We start from the raw sequence: 17,437 nt of genomic DNA, 5'->3' as shown, positions 1-17,437 counted from the left end.
CCAAGGGGCAGGCAGGCTAACATATAAAAGCAACAATGGTGGTTCCTCCTGACAGTCCAACATTGTCTGAGTCAAGGGGCAGCTGGTAGCAGGGACACAAGCAGAAAAGCAAGCTAGTGAGTCCTTTATGCCACCCAGCTAGTAGCAGGCAGCAGGGCAACAGCAGAAGAGCAGTCCAAATGAGTCCTATATACAGCACAGTAGTCCTTCTGACAGAGGTTCAGTCCCAGTTCCAAAAGTGCTCTAAAACATGGGGTCAGAGCTCCTGTACTTATACTCAAAAAAGTATTTGTTCAAGGGGTGACTTCGCAGGGACCCTTTTAAGTGTAACACAACTTTTTTCAACTCAGCCCTGACTCCAGACTTCAGTAGTGGGTAAATTAGCCCTTTGTGTGGGGCAAGACAAAGCCTATACAAATGTAAGTGTGCCTCGCCTCCCTCTCTCCCACCCTAAGATGACTATCAGTATGCAGATGGATGCAGCTGTCTCTCCTGTCACACCCAGCTCCTCCAGTGTTATGGCTGTCTGGAAAGAATGCACAAAGTGTAGCTGTCACACTGCCCTAGAGGTGGCTTGGAGTCAGGCTGCAAAGCACTAGAGTTATAAGCACAGAGAAATGCCCACTTTCTAAAAGTGGCATTTCTAAAATAGAAATGTAAACTCCGACTACACCAATAAGCAGGATTTCTCACTACCATTTCAAGCTGTCAAACATGCCAACTCTACTCCTTCCAGATCAGAAATTACCACTTAAAATATATAAGGGAATTCCCAATGCTAACCCATAAAAGGAACAGCCCTCAAAGTAATGAAAAACGAAATAGGCTGTTGGTCACTACTAGGACAGGTAAAACATAAAAGTACATATCCTATCTTTTACATACTCAGCACCCTGCCGATAGGGCTACGTGGGGCCAACCTTAGGGGTGACTTAGTTTTAGTGAAAGGGGAATTTAGGCCTTGGCAAGTAGTTTGAATTGCCAAATCAATGTGGCAGTAAACTGTTCACGCAGGCCCTGCAGTGGCAGGCCTGAGACCGCTTTGAAAGGCTACTTTGTGAGTGGCACAATCTGCGCTGCAGGTCCACTAGTCTTATTTAATTTACAGGCCCTGGTATATAGTATACCACTTTACAAGGGACTTACAAGGTAAAATAAATATGCCAAACAGGTGTAAGAAAATCATACCAAGTTTTAGGGGAGAGAGCGCATCCACTTTAGCACTGATTAGCAGTGATAAATTGCCCAGAGTCCTAAAGTCAAAAAAAGTAGGTCAGAAAAATAAGAGGATAGAGGCAAAAAGTTTAGGGATAACCCTGCAGAAAGGGTTATTTCCAACATTTTTCACACGACTAATAAGTTCCTGCTGCCTAGGAAAGACTCTTCACACTGGCATCTCCTTCCTTCTAAAATCCCCCAGGGCAGGATGTTGCCAGCAGAAAGTAGGTCTTCTCGCCCAAAATCTGGAAAGAGCTGCCCCTAATATATGAGACATTTGCAGCTTTAGTTTTTTTTTGTTTTTTTTAAACTGTCTTCTGTGCCTTCTGACCTTAGACTAACCTAACCTGGTGCCTAGTTGAAAATATTTTTAAGTTCTTTTGTCTATGATGGCTATTTCTTTTTTTTCTTTTCATTTCTTTCTCTTTCTTTTACATTCTTTTATCTTTACTTATCCTTTCCTATCACTAAGATATTGCGGTGACTGTGCGCTGCCGTTATGCTTCAGATGCACTTTCTACTGAAAAGGCCAGACCCTGCAAATGACCCTCTTCACACGGGCAAATGCAGTGCACAACAGGAGTTATCTGCCTGCAGAGGGTTGAATGCAAGGCCTAGCTGGAGGACAGGCTCTTCAACTAACACCTGCTATTATGGCCGAAAGTGCTGCACTGCGGGGGCTGGAAATAAAATGTATTTAAAAAAAACACGTTACATTTACTGGAAAAAAGAAACAGATCTGGGTGTCGCTCAATGGTTAGGATCAATGAAATTCACGCTCTCTCTCTCTGTCATCCTTTTTCATACATTGGTCTGTTAAGCTGTCATTCACTTTTTGCTTCAATCAATCATAACATGGGGGCAATGACTCAGTTCAGCTATTGGGTTCCTTGCACTTAGAGTGACGACATTTTGTCTCATCACGTGCACCTCAGAGCAAGGGCTGGTGGACCCATACTTTACTTTGACTTTGTTTTTGTTTCCATTCTGAAGGCTTTTTTCATTTTTTTTAGTTATCCTTATGTGGTTAAACTAAGTCTCCATCTCATAATAACTCAAGCCATTAGCACCTTTCCTTTGCACCAATAAGATCCTGTCCTGCAAAACTATATGTACCTATACCTACCTATACATACTCCTACCTACTAGGAGGCATCAGAAGTGGTCTATTAGAATTATTTGTAATGTTTAGTTTTGTTTATTTGACATTTTTATTACAAACATATGGCCTCTGCGATTGGATAGCAGCACGTTTCTTATTTCCCTTTTTGCTTTTGTAGTATATGTCAGCAGTAGAAACATTAAAGAAATATAACCATGGCCTTGACAGGACTAGACCTATTGTTTTTGATAATGTTGTTGATTTTGCTAATAAGTTTTGATCCGTTCAAGAAATCTGCGCCTAATTTGCAGTCACTTGTTTCTAACTCTGGTTCTTCATCCAAATTTTGTTTCAGATCGGTTAATATTACCCTGGAAAATCACTGAGGGGGTGTGCATATGAAATCTCCATGGTAATTTCCAGGCTTCGCTGCAGCCCAAACTACAGGACAAATTTACTACAAATTTGGTATGAAGCTAAAATTTGACTATAGAAGTCCTTTTTGTGATTTGGCATGAGCATGTTCAGCTTTTTAAGAGATACTAGGAATTAAAATGTAGTCAATCCATATTTGGAAGGGTTTGCTTTACGTATATCTGTACTGTTATTTACGGATTACTCTTTGGACTTTACATTCTTAACAAAACTTTCTTGATTGGCGTCATTTGTAATCAACAGAACCACTAACTTAGTTCACAGACATGAACAACTATGATTGGCTCTGAGTAACTGAGATTTTTTCCCCCCAGTGCCATATTGGACCTATAGCCTACACATGGTTGTGCAGGTTGCCATGGAAATGTTTTGCCTCATGCTCTAAGGACACACAACAGTAGTGGGGGAAATGAGGGCACATGTACGAGGGGTGGAATATGCCCACCCTGAAATCTGGAGAACTTAATATGCTGATGTTGGCTTATGACATAGTATATGTTCATGAACATCCAGTGACCATGTGGTGATTGCGATAAAACATGATCTGTTCACTGCATGTGAAAGGCTGTTGATGCTCTCTGCACATATTGTCTGTAGTTTATTTTCACCACTGTGATCAATTTAGCTTCGCATATGGACTGCAGACTTCTACAACCAATAGAAATACAGAATTAAAAAATGCAAAACATTCACTGAATAAAACTTATATCAAGGACCATTATTGTGCAGATCAACAAATTCAAAAACATGGATTATGATTATCGGTACCAGAGGAGCCGTAACACACCTAGTCACACTTCATTACAGTGTCTTCTTATGGACTTTGAGGGCCCCAGGGAGATATATTTCAGGGGCCTCCTCTTAGGATACATTTTTTATTGTATTACTCATTTCTTGTTAACTCAAGCCACCATGAAGTAAAAAACATACAAAATTATGGGTCAAGCTTTAACAGAGTCACACAAAATGGTTGAAATATGTGTTCCCTATAATCCCAAAAATCGTCAACATGACATAGGTAGAGAGTCAAAGTTAGAGATAGACATGGCGTTTGAGAGGTTCAGATAGAGAGTAGAATACACAGTCAAATAGAGAGAAAGTTCACTTTCCGAGTAAACCCCTTGGAAAGGGCCTGGCCAATTACTCACCTTTCCCAAGCCTTAGAACATCTCTGCTTCATTGAAAACAACCTTATATTTGTGGAATACTAGAGTGGAGATGCTGTAGATCATCAAACCGGGTGATTTCAGTAGTTTGTAGAGTTTGGGTGGATCTGAACCTTGCCCAAATAATGGAAATGTTTGCCTTTCTGGTTAGTATTTTTAATTACAATGACTTGTGATAAAGAACTCAGCAATGCGTAGTTTGCTCATTTGAACGGGGTCACTCTGCGGACATTGTCGAGGTGTGTTTTTTTTGGGGGGGGGAGTTGCAGTTTTATGTAGTGCGAACTTGACTCAAATGTACTGGAGTGCTTTACATGTGCATCAGTTTCATTATACTAGGACACATTCATTGGTTGTTTTGGGCACAGGACCCCCAAACCTGGATCCTTAATTCCAAAGTCGGTAGCTCTGGCCATAAGACCACATCCTCTTTGTTATGGGCTGTGCTGACCAGTTCCTGGACAAAGCTTAATTTTAACATTGTTCTATTCCAGTAGAAGGGGACTTCCTGGGCCACATTCATAGGCTAGGTACAGAATGTTATGCATAATCCTTTTGTGGAATGAGAGAAAAGGAAGAGATTGGTGCCAGTGGGATATGAGCCTGATACTGAAACCTATCTTCCCCTCTTCTCCCTCATACCTCCCTGAGACCTTCCTTCTTTACACCCTCTGGGGCACCCTACGATCTACCAGCACACCCTACTTGATGCACCCAACCTGGCTGTGTCCCGGGTCCAGATTCCAATCTTTCAGATTCTTTGGCTCCCTGCACCTCATTCTCGTCGAGTGAGTAAGAACCATCACATCCCTGTCAAGATAAATTGATGTCAAAGCTAATCTCTTTTACAGGGATCTTTCCAGGAACTATTACATTCCACTCCCACTAATCCCAAACAAACCTAGCCCTGTCGCTGGCACATCATGTGTATCATGTATCATGCATCATGTGTTTTTGAAAATGTGCTTCTATGTAACAATCTACACTGCTAATGTTTTTATGAACTGCCTTTGCTTTCGGCAGAAACAATAATTGTCGGCCAATAAAGCAATAATGGGGGCGTGTCACAATGCCAGGAGAATATACAGGGAGAATTACTGTACAGAATTCCTGTACTGTCTAGCATACCTATGTGCAATCCTTCCCATGCCAGTGTAGCCCATCCACCTGATCTGATCCGGCTTTTAGGCGAAGCAGAAATACCTCTCAAAGGAGAGAATCAGATAATTGGGCAGGAAAATGAGGATGGGGAAGCCAGGATGAGGTAGTGGAGAGACAAGTGGCCTGATACCTGCTCTCCAAGGCTTGCTTAAATCAAGAACTTCATTTTATTGGCACACACAACTCCAACTTGCACCTGGCACATCTCCTTTTTTTGCATTACCCACTCTGCCATCAAGGTCCTTCGTTCTCCACCACCACTTTGAATTTAATCCTGTCAATAGCACTGGAAGAGCTCACAGCACCTAGAGCCTCTCTGTATTGGATCACATGACACCAGAACTAACATCCGCCTCTCACCCAGTTCCTCGTAGGCACACAGACTGCCAACAATATTGTTCTATACTAAAGGCCAAGCTATATTAGTGCACACCACTTGCTTGTGATCACCACCACTGCGTGAACATTTTCCCACTTGAACCAAATCGCTGCTTAAAAGATCACCCTCCACTAAGTAGTTCCTCTTTGGCCAACCAAACACTGGGTAGGCCTTCTACTCCCAAAAGAACACCGCTGTCAACATCTTCGCATAGTTCAATACCCCCTGGGATGACACAAGCCCAACAACTTTCAGTATCATCACCCTGACCACATACCATATGTGAATTATTTTAAAAAACTCTCAGACTGTGCACCTTCCCATTTGTCCACACTCCTTGCCCCTCAACTTCAATACCTTCCTATTAGCCAAGCCGAGAACCAGGCCCTGAACCCATTCCACTGTGTCACCTCCATGAACATAGAACTTCATTCCATTGCACACCATTTTTCCCCTAGAAGAGATCCCATCATTACCACCCGCCACCTTGAACACATTTCTATTTGCTAACACCACAGCAAAAAACGTTCAGCCTGAACACCTTCACGCCACTTCCACACCTTTGACAAATAGTACTTTAAAGACCCCACCTTAAGTACTTTCACATGACTACCTCATCCTTTCCCAAGACCCACACCCTGGACACCTTCCTCATGAAGGAGCCACCAGTCCTCCCTACACCCCCCAAACACATTTTCATTGCTCCACATTACTCCTGAAGACCGCACCCTGAGGATCTTTTTTTTAATCACCACCTTTGCTAACACCCTGACCATAAACACCTAAGGGCAAAGATGTTGGATGTTCTGAAAACCTAAGCATCTACTATGTTCATAGTATTGTGGATTTTATGCCTGCCCGCCTTCACCTCAGCCACAGTCGCCCCACTCCCTATCCTAAAGACTTCCACAAGACCTCTCCTGTGCTCCTCATCTGCCCGAGGTGCAATTACCAGCGCCCTCGCTCTCATTCTGTTACCGTGCAACAGCTCGACCAGAGTTAATTACTATAATCCAAGTCCCAAAAGCCTTTTATTAGAGTGACTGTCTTTAAGTATATTTAGATGGCGGGAATAAACTATATTTAAATATTTGTGTCATCTGTGCACCAAAACATCACTGTCAGGTTTGAAAATCTGGTCTGGATAAGCCTTCTTGGGAACAAGAAACATTTTTAGATGACAACATGTGAGGTGTATTCAATGTGGCGAGTTTTAACTAGTAGGGCTTGTGGGCGAAGAGTAGGCGGCTGTAAGCTCTCAAGGAGGACATGAATATGTGATGATTTAATATGCCATGGTCCATGACTTGACTAGAGATCTTGGAAGAAGTTTCACAGTTATTCCAAGAGACATTCGATGAGGCCGTGAGGCCATTTTAGCACATGGCCCATCACGTCCCATTCCAATCATAAGTATACATAAATATTTTTTGAAAATTGTTATCTTTGTCTTAACGTGTTTTTCTGTTTTTTCCTTTGTAGGACACCTTCAGTCTGCCATTAAATTCCGGGGTTCGGCAATGCTAACTGCTGTATGTAGCTCCCTTGGGAACCAACGCTCGGACACACCTCACAACTCCTCACCAGACCTGGACCTGCAACCACTGCAACCATATCAGCTCCATAGTGGCTCCGACGGCAGCAACTTTCAGTCACCTCTGCAGCCGGCAGTGCTCCACGACCTATCGCTGAGCTCGCAGCACCAGTACTCCTCGTCGAGCCGCTATGAGCCCCACAGCTCGGGTCGAGTGAACTGTGAGGACCTGGAGAGTGACGACAACCTGGAGGTGGGCCACTTCACAAAGCTTCTGCATCCCTCATTGGAGATGTCTCACCATTACGAGCCCTGGTTCAGACCGACTCATGCCAGTAGCTCTGGTGAAGATGGGGGCATGTCGCCTTGGTGGGACCTACATGCCAGCTCCAGCTGGATGGACCTGCAACATAGCCAAGGTAGTCTTCAAGCACCGACTCACCCAGGGGGACTTCAGCCATCTATTGGTGGCTATGGTTCAGAGCATCAGCTGTGCGGCCCACCTCACATGCTGTCCTCTTCACAGCATCTCATTGGCCAGGAAGGATTTAAGCAGCTGGAAACATCCCAAGAGTCTCATGCTTCGGATCAAGCTATGGAAAATTCAGTCCGCCCCAAGAACTCAAGGCGTTCCGTACCCAGGAGTGCAGGTCAAGCAGTCTGCCGCTGCCCAAACTGTGTGGACGCGGAACGCCTTGGGCAGAGCAACGACAGCACTAGAAAGAAACACCTCCACAACTGCCACATCCCTGGATGTGGTAAGGCCTATGCCAAGACCTCTCACTTGAAAGCCCACCTGAGATGGCACAGCGGTGACCGCCCCTTTGTATGCAACTGGCTCTTCTGCGGCAAGCGATTCACCCGCTCTGATGAGTTGCAGCGGCACCTGCAGACCCACACTGGTGCAAAGAAGTTCACATGCTCAGTCTGCAGCCGAGTCTTCATGCGAAGCGACCACCTTACCAAGCACATGAAGACCCACGAAGGGGGACGGGAAACGACAGAAGGAGAGAACAAAGGAAATGCTGTGGAACCCTCAGGGAAAGCCAAGCGTGATCCTGACGGCAGCGCCCCAAGTGGCACTCAAGTGAACTGAGTTTCTCCCCGGGACCTGCTGCCATAGATGCTCCATCCACATGGATGGCCTTTCTCAGACACACTGCACTTGCTGCCTAGATCTAGCGGTTCCTCGTGTGGTCTTGACTTGGACTTCCTTTGTGCCTTCATTAACACACCTACCCCTCCTTAGTTGGACAAGGGGTTGAGGACCGACTGCCTGTAGAATCCCTTAACTATGAACATTCAGCACCTCAGTAGGGTTAATTTATTTGTTTAGTGGAAGGAGGGAAAGTTACATTTTGTAGTAGACACTGTGCATTTTGTTGTGGAGGTGATGGGAGAAAGCCTGCGTGCAGCTGTGCATTGTGCGATAGGAATACCTGCAAGCGTGCCTGAAATCATTTTCGGCTGCTTCTCGGTCTTCCCGGCCACCAACTAAGGTGGAGACGCCAGTGATGTGACCCGGCAGAGTCTGACACACTAGCGAGGCGTAGCATCAAGTCCCAAAACACGGCCCAGGCCAGAGCTGGACCTGTCTAAACATGTCCCAGGGAACCTGTGGAAAGGATGCGAGGCACAAGGAGGGCGGAAATTATTCCACGCTTTATCTTCTCGCTCAATCGATGCAGGGTGGGCTTTTGAGCTCTACCCCTCCCTTCCCCCCCCCCCCCAAAAAAAAACGACGGAAGCTCTGTCGACACGCAGGCTGAGATAACAGGGCCAGCAGGAACTTTTGAAGTAATTGCTGCTCTTTCCTGAGCGCCATCTTTGGCTAGGTGAAAGCAAAGGGGCTCGCTGGGACCTGCCTTTCTCGACAGTGCTGGCGTTCCAGCTGTTTAAGCTTCCCTGCATTTCCGTGTTTCCCTAAAGCTGCTGTCTAGCCATGGTTCCCGTCGTAGAAATATGCCCGTATGTTCGAGGACAGGGTCATTTACGATTTAACTCCAACCATCGAATATTTGGAGAAAGTGTATTTTTAGGAGCCCTTGTTGTCTTCTCGGCAGTTTTAAATATGCACACCCTAGTGAGCGTGCACGCAATGCTCCTGCGTGCTCGGCAGAGTTAGTAGGCCTCTGAAAGTGGCTAGGCTCAACATTTGAATACCAGCATGTATTGGGCAACGACGTGAGCCCATGTCACTCAATTTTCAGTTCTGGGTTTTCATAATTTAACAAACCAAATAATTCTGGGAATTGTTGGTTTATTTAAATGTATCTGTAGGATTACAGGTATCAGCAGGAAATAGAGAATTAGGCAACTAGAAGCAATAATGTGGAGCAGTAGCGCGGCTTGAGTCACGTAGGTTGTTTTGGAGGGGGTAATTTATAATCCGTGCTCCTGAGTGGTGCCTGGTGGTCTGCCAGATACAGGGAGGGTATGAAGGATCCACGCACGATTCCTGCCATTTGGTGCTGAGACATTTCCCAGGTCCTGAATGAGTATCCAATCAGTAAAGGTTTTAGGGCCTGATTTAGAGTTTGGTGAATAGGAATCTCCGTCTCAAACGTACTTGGATAACGGCTGATGTCATATCCATCAGGTTTGCGAGGGTGTACCCTCTCCGCCAAACTATAAATCAGGCCCTTAGTCATTGCATTATGGTACTATGGGCCTGGATTGAAATGGGGACAAAATCGGACTACAAGTGAAATTGTTTGGCTATGCTACCCATGCAAAGAGCTGGGTAACTTTAGTCCTTTGTTAGTGTTGGCTTTGGCTGCACATACCCATTTTGTACACTCATCATCCTACAGTTCTGCCTTGGACTGTACCCACTTCCACAGGCCAGCTGCAGGGGCAATAATATTCATTATACCAAATATGGGGGCAAACTCACAGAAAAGCGTTGTACACAAGCTTTCTTCAGAACTAATAGTTTGTACATGGGCATCTTTTTACATATCCTCTTAATTCATTTTTACCATCCAAGCTCAATAGAACGAGTGACTGATTCCACCTATGAGCTGAAAGTGAGTCCTCGAAGGCCCAGAAAAAGGCCCATTACTTGCACTGAACTAGGAGGAAATTAGATTTTTTTATTAGTAATATTGTTTTTGTTTTCTTATTATTGGGTCTTTAATTTTGGACATGACATGTCGGCCAAGCCATCCAGCTCCACCGCTTGTGGGGGATCCATTCATTGATCCTTTCCTACCTCCTGTGTGGAGAAGAGGTGGGGGGGGGGTATTACTTTGTCACCTTTCTCCATGTCGGCAGAACTTCATGTTTTTATTGAACAAGCCAAGTAAATTCTGCAATTTTGCAAGTTCTAGTCTTGCTTTGCTTTCGTTGTACCAACACACAGGACAACAGTGATTTGTACATGAAAAGCGCTGAACGACAAGGAGTGAGGTGGGAACCGTGGGTCACAACTGACAACTGGAGCAGTTTAATATATGTGAAACTTTCATATGGTCATTTATGGAACATTCTTTGTGCACCCTTCTTGAGGAGCGTGCACGTTTTCTGTACTGCCTGGCAGATTTTAGCACGTTCTCCGACAGAGTGATCTTCACCATGGATAGATCTGTATTTTGGCGATTTTGTTAGAATCTCCGTCAAGCCAAAACCTGTACTCCACTGGAAAATGAAGTGCGCTCCGCGCCAGAACAAGTCAACTGGCTGTCTCTTCTCTTTGGGAGGGACATGAAAATGTCTTCACCATATTTTAAATGAAGAACACAATGAGAACATTTACCATTCACTGATATTTGAGGGGAAAGCGAAAGAAGTGGAATTATGTTTTTAACATGTTATTAAATATTGCATGCACACTCCCATGAATGTACTCTTTGTAGGAAATGTCAGCCTGCCCGGTCTAAATACTGTGGGAAGGTTTGTGGGTTTTCCACGGGTACTCATTCTGGTGGTTTGGTAAAATACCCCTAATTTTGAATATTTCCAGCAGAGTGTAAACTAGGAGGGATGATCAGTCAGAGGAACTGGATAGTTCCTAGAAGGTAGCATGGTGCTTTTAAAATGCTTGTAGGCCTAGTGAAAAGTCAGTTTCATGTTGAGTGTATCTGTGCTGCCTGATCTAATGTGATCAACTCTGGCCAAGCCCTACATGCCTTTTGCGGGTCCAACCTATTGTGCCTTATCTGGTATATTTTAGGGGTGCATGCTTCATCCAAGACAGTCTTTAGGATGGGTATCAACCAGGTATCTTGAGGGACCCGATAAAGGGTTTTTACTGAGTATCAATGTCTTCCATAATTAACCACCATTTAGCTCTGGATTTTGGACCCCCAATTTCCACTAGTAGGCAGCTAGTCTGATTTTAGATGGTCATGCAATGCATCAAATGGCCAAGTTTGTACTCAAACCAACAAGGCTTGGGACTCAAGATCACACCTGTTTATGATAGATGGGTCTGTGGAAATTGTAATAAACATGTCTGTCCTGCTAAAAGATACTTTCATTTCTGGTTTGACTCCATCTGCACTGCCTATAGTGACTGGCCCGGGAGCCTAGTGCTGGGCACAGAAACACTTAGGGTTGTACAGTTTCCTTGCATCATGAGAAAGACATTTTCTATTATCGCTCTTTATGTATTTTAAATGAAGTAAATGTTATGGTTTAAAGAAACGTAGTGAATAAGTAAGGTTCCTGGCAGAGCTGGGATCATAGAAGGATGCGCTTCCAAGCATGTTGGCCTATCAGGCCAGTAGCAGGAGGCAGGTTGCACTAAACCAAAATAAAAGGCCACCCTAACACAACCAAACATACTTAACTTGCTGTGCCAATGGCCTTGAGGAGTGCCATTTCATAGGAAAGTTCCCCCAAAAGCCCGTCCACCTTTTCCCGGGACCTTCCATTGACTCTCTCAAGATGACCAATTGGCATGGTTACTTTACTGATTGGTGTTCTGGATTAACCAAATCAAACAGGGGTCGAGGTCTTCAATAAGCAATCATATTGTGCATCTAATAAATGGTTCTCGGTTAACCTATTAGACTGTAGCTCCTCAGTAAGGTTCTTTAACTAGTGTGGCTGGCCTCGACAATGGCCAATCAGGCAGTTCTTTCTATGGCTGGATCTGGATTTGCCAACCATGCCTTTCTGTTGCGGGCAGATTATGAATGAGCAAATCAACCCCTAGTGCGTTAGGGTGGTTTTTGATTACCTAATTCGACACTGGTTACCAAAAGTGGGCTCAATATAGACAGTCCCTCCCTTCTCCCCAACAGTAAATTCAGATTAGATGCTCAGACAATGTGCATCCTTAGATTAGCCAATGAAATGTTGCTGCCAGTGGCGAAACGGAACTTGAGGCAGCCCCCCCTGCAAAGTACATGGAGAGGGTCCCCTACCCCTGGACCCAGGCAGGGGACTGCCACCTGTGCACAGTGACCCACACACCGCGGGGCTGCAGGGGCCTTTGTTACGCCACTGGTTGCTGCACATAGTATGTTCGGTTGCTGCATACAGTATGTGCTGCCTCATGTAATCCGTTGCTTCGTCATGGGGGTGGCTCTGAATTATCCTATGAGACGCAGCACCTCACTGATAGGGGTGGCCACTGAGTCAGATAATTAAAATAAATGTGATTCAATATGCTGTTTTGTGCGGCTCAGGGACCTGCAACACAGCTTTTTATGCCTACAAGACCACAGCAGTCATTAAGCATTTGTGTTCCCACTTTGATGACGTTCCTAAGTGGCATGCTCTACGAGAACTTTTTCTGAAGTATTTATCCAACCTGGGCACAGATTTACCCTGCAGTTTAAACAGCAGTTCTGGGCCAAACTTCGGGTGCTCCTTCTCAGTCGTACCCTTACTCTCCCCTCATTAATTACATCTATTTTAGAGGAATTTCAATTAAAAAGCTACAGATTTTAAAGGAGAGGAGATGTGTCCTAGCGGCCAGAGCTTCCGACCTTGGAACTAGGGAACCATCCTCGAATCCCGGTATCTGGTCAATATCTTGTGATTCTGGGCAAATCACTGAATCTCCCCGTACCCGAAAATAATCTGGGGCGCCTTTAGAGTGCTCCAGTGCCATTGGGCCAAGTTTGCACTATATTAAAATTCCATTAGTGTCTCATACTAATGACAGAGAGGTTTTAAGGCATGGACAAAATGGGCAAAATGGTCGCCTTCCAGGGGGTACCCTAAGAAAGTGCACATTCTGTCTATTTGACCTCCCTCTGCCATGTCTCTCGTACTATCTAAACCATTGTCCCTCTCTCTGCCTATAACTCTTACTTTTCTCTCTCTACCCAGTGTCATCTTAAGGATTCTTGTGGTTCTGGGCAAGACATATTTCAATTATTTTTGTATTACATGTTTCTGAAAGTTTAACATATAAATCAGTGTAGTTTGGGATTATGCAGGCTTTAAGTAGAAGGAAATGCATAATAAATGTCAACGTTGTTCTGAACAGGGGCTCCCAACATATGTCTTGTTTGGGGCCCCCAAAATTCTTATGATGACACTGGCTGAGGATTTCCTTTTTGATACTTGCAAAATTTGAGCAAACTTTGTTTTTTTGACTCTCCACTGTCTACGTTTCTGAAATGTGGATGGTCCACATCTTCTGAGAGCTGTTGCCAATTCCGAATGCACATTTCTGTGAAATGGATAAATTTTCACCGTCCCACCCTGAAAAGGGCCACTATCTGGTACAGTTTCGATCGCCTCATGAATTATCTTTGCAATTGTTCCTAGTGATGCAAATGAAGACTACAACTCTCAGAATGCAGTTTGTTAAAAGAAACCACAGGTCTGGGAACATGGTGTTCTGCCCGCCTCTGGTTGTTGTGCATATGTTGTTGACATATAGCTACGCCCCTGTCAATGGCACGCCGAAGTCTAGATGATTCCAACTTGTAGAGCAATGGCGTCACTAGTAGATACAGAAGGGCTGAAAACATGCAGTTTTCAAGACATCAATTTTAGATACATTTATATTCTAAGGACTATAAACCAGGTACAAAGCCTGTTACAATTCAGATTATTTGGAATGGATCCGGCCCTTCTGGACCTACTTTCTGTTTCCGTTTATGATTCTGAGGAGTGTGGCACTGCCTATTTCTGTGCAACTATTGCGGCTTGGTATACTCCCCTTTCACAACTCTCCTCTTCTTTTTTTGGTCGTCAGTAGGTACCTGCTGCGACCTTTATTTTATACCTCCTTTCTCGCTATTCTCTGCTGCAGTATTTCTATTAAGATTGAAACTTTTGTGCGTATCTGGTGACGTCATAACAAGAGCGCGCCTCATACCGTGTTTCAATTCGTGGCTACCGCTGCATTCCGGGAGTTGGTTCATTCAGCTGTGTAAAGAGTTATTATCCCGGTACCATGGAGTTAGCTGGCAACCTTAGCCTCATATTTGTGGTCCAAAGACTACGAATCTTCCTGTAATGTAAACCAGTGTGGGGGAGACAGATGCAAATATGTCCTGTACAGGGTTACCCAATGACTAAATAGCAACAGGACGCTTCATTTTGGGGATTTCAATAAATGAATCAGTTCATTCCGTGAGTTCATAGTTCAGCTCTTGTGTCCATTCAGTTGGACTAACACCAGAGAACTAGGATTAGTTTAAAAACCCAGAAAAATAAATGCTCCTTTCTGGGACCTCGGATTTGGTACTAATCGGTGGCTGCCATTTCTTGTCCCCTGGCTTGGGCCAATTTGTGCTTTTTCTGGCCACTTACAGTCTCTTTCTGTGCCTGCTAGTCATACATGCCAACATACCCGAATCAAGCGGGGACTCTCGATTTTTAAAACCAAAAATGGCTTATTTGTCACTGTCTCCCGGTTGAAATTGCCACTGCTTTAATAAAAGTCAATGGGGAAATCTCCCATTTTCCAGGTCTGAAATGTTGGCATGTATGTGTTAATTCAAGGTCACTTCCTGACAGGCCTGCAAGAGGCACTAATCTCTTTAGAAACGTATGAGTTTGTTAAGTCTGTTCGCATTGGACCAACCTTTTGTTTACTTTAAGAATATTTTTTGAGACTACCAGTTTTCTTCATGTTTAGCAATTAGGCTGGTCCGCTATATTTGCACGACCACTTCCTGCTTCCCTTGCCAAACAATGTCACTTCCTGTTCATTCAGGATCACTTCCTGATTCATCCAGATAGGCCTCAACCAATTCAAACCTTCCTGTCCCGGGGAAATAAGCGAACCCTGCAACCTTGCCGCACCCATTGCATGGCTTTTTACGAGTGGATGTTTCCTATAAAACAGGGTGGGTAAAGGAAGCCTAGCCCTCTCCACCCATGGGAACCTGTCTGACTTGGCTCGCCGTGTGGCACAGGTGCACTACCGCCACCTCCTCATGGACTGTAAACGCTGAGGGATTCATTGTCCTCCCAAAGGTGCATTCCTAATGGCAGAGCACACGGGCTTGTTGACATATGGCCCGGGGCAGAGGCGGACCGGCCTATGAGCGAATCTGGATACGTCCCGACAAGCAGGTGCTTTTCAGAGGACAACTGGGCTGGGGAATAGAGGCAGTAAGAGAGATAAAGAGGATACGTTAGAATAGGTTGGTGCTCAGAGGTCAGTGGGGTGGGGGTGCAGTCAGTGGTGTGTAAGCAGTGCTTAATTTCTAAATGAAAAGGTGCCGGTGCCCAAAGCCCTCCCCTTAAACACGCGGCTGCTGCAATTCAATGTGTGAACACGGAATACCGAGGCGGCGTAATCCCGAAGCCATCTCGGGCCTCTTCAATCCATATAAAGCCACTCCCTGCCCGTTCAGCTCACTCTTGCAGCTTTCTAATTTCTCCCTTTGTGACGCTTTTCCGTTTTTCTCTTCCTTCGTCTTTCCCATGTGTGTCTTTTGCTCGCAGCAAATGCTTAAGGCAGAAGAAAAAGTCCTGGCCCTCAAAAATAAGTGCCGGTGCTCAGCACCGGAAACCAGCACAAATTAAGCACTGGTATAAGGACATTTCAAAATTTCATGACAAGTCACAGCCTGCACTGCGGCAGGTGAAGTATGTCGCGTTTACACCTGCCTAAGTTTGAAATCGTAAAAGAGCAGGATTTGCTATTAAACGGGGCTCTCACTCACGTCAATGAAATTTGTATAACGAGGAAATGTGAAAACAGTAAAGTCTCACCAAAGAGGTGGCGTTTGAGCACTAAATAGCGAGTCTTCACCTGATATGGAAGTAATTGATGAAACTTGATATCTCAGTTGCTCCCTTACAGGACTAACTAATGTGACTTTGAGACCAGTGGGAGAGTAAAACACATATGGGTGGGATGGAAGAGGGTAGTTAGGAGGCAAGGGGTGGGTAACATGCCAGTCAGCGCCGCAGTCTTAAGGAATTGCACACCACATGAATATGGGTCCATACCCCAAATGGGCTCATCCATCTGAAACTCGGGTGGAATCCCCAATGAATCTGAATGCTAGAAAAGGTCCGATAGATAAATGTAAAACAGCGCCCTACTTTCTTTTTGCAGATAGTTTTCAAATAGCATGGGCTGAGTCACCGAATATGGGGTTGACCCGTTCCTAGGGTCCTGTTTGCCCCCACAATAGGTCATCCAGGACAGCCCTATTGCATTCTGGCCCTGTATTCCACAACAGTGTCAGAGCAGGTGGGTTCCACTTCCTGCCAAACTGGATTGGGGGGGTTCTAATCTACACCGTAACATCCATTCCTGTGTCGGCTTCGTGGCATATGACTTGTTAGCAGCAGTTCTTACTGGTGAGCTCGTTTAGTGGGTTACTGCAGCAAAGCTATGTGTCATGCTCTACAGCGCAGGGCCAGCACAGCCTTTCATCCTTTTGAGTTAGGCCAGAGTTAAGGAGCCCTATTCGTAAACAACATGCAATCCGTTTAGTGGTATGTGGTCTGTCAATGCTTGCTGTCTGTGGTTTCACAGCAGATCATGTTTTCTTCTCCCCAAGACTTGTTCCACATTCTAGAATGTGTCTTTAGACCTGAGCTAATATTTCTGCACTGCTGTGAAAAGAACTGGAAACTGCCTTTTTACCAAAATAAATTTCTTTAGTGTATTTCATTGAGCACAGCGTTGTCGTTTTATTTTTGACCATTTTGTGGGTGGGAGGATGAAACGGTTGGAGCATCAGGTAAGTGTCTGTTCGTCCTCACACGCTCCAGCCTTTAGCTTAAGTAGACATCTGTTGAAAGCGGCTTCTGGAGAAAAAATATATATTTATGTCCATGCTGGCAGAGGGAGGTATCCGGCATAGTGGCAGGCCTGGTTCTAGTGGCAGCAGTGGTCCTGGAACAATTTTCAGAGTCTGGGTGCCGCCATCAGCGTTCCATCACTGAAGTCATAGGGGGTTGTGAAAATTCCAAGTGTCAAACAAAGAACACGTGTTGCAAATGAGACACATCCATTCAGCAAGAGTGGTGATGGTGTAGGTTGTGCTGTGGATTTTGGAGCACAC

At 44.9% G+C, this 17,437-nt stretch overlaps 1 protein-coding gene across 2 annotated transcripts in view; it reads left to right on the top strand.

The window, feature by feature from the left end:
* SP6 (Sp6 transcription factor) overlaps positions 1 to 17,047 on the top strand; it is a 70,654-nt gene extending 53,607 nt beyond the window's left edge. For both annotated transcript variants that reach the window (XM_069237514.1, XM_069237515.1), the window contains exons 2-3: positions 2,676 to 2,788; positions 6,944 to 17,047. In XM_069237514.1, coding sequence (XP_069093615.1) covers positions 6,982 to 8,091 — 1,110 coding nt within the window. In that variant the 5' untranslated portion in view covers positions 2,676 to 2,788; positions 6,944 to 6,981 and the 3' untranslated portion in view covers positions 8,092 to 17,047. The remainder of the gene's footprint in view (positions 1 to 2,675; positions 2,789 to 6,943) is intronic.
* Positions 17,048 to 17,437: the final 390 nt, after the last annotated feature.

The sequence above is a fragment of the Pleurodeles waltl genome, chromosome 6, assembly GCF_031143425.1.
Source record: "Pleurodeles waltl isolate 20211129_DDA chromosome 6, aPleWal1.hap1.20221129, whole genome shotgun sequence".
NCBI classification, from domain to species: Eukaryota; Metazoa; Chordata; class Amphibia; order Caudata; family Salamandridae; genus Pleurodeles; species Pleurodeles waltl.
Note: the sequence above shows the minus strand (reverse complement) of the source record. Positions and strands in the feature narration are given on the sequence as shown.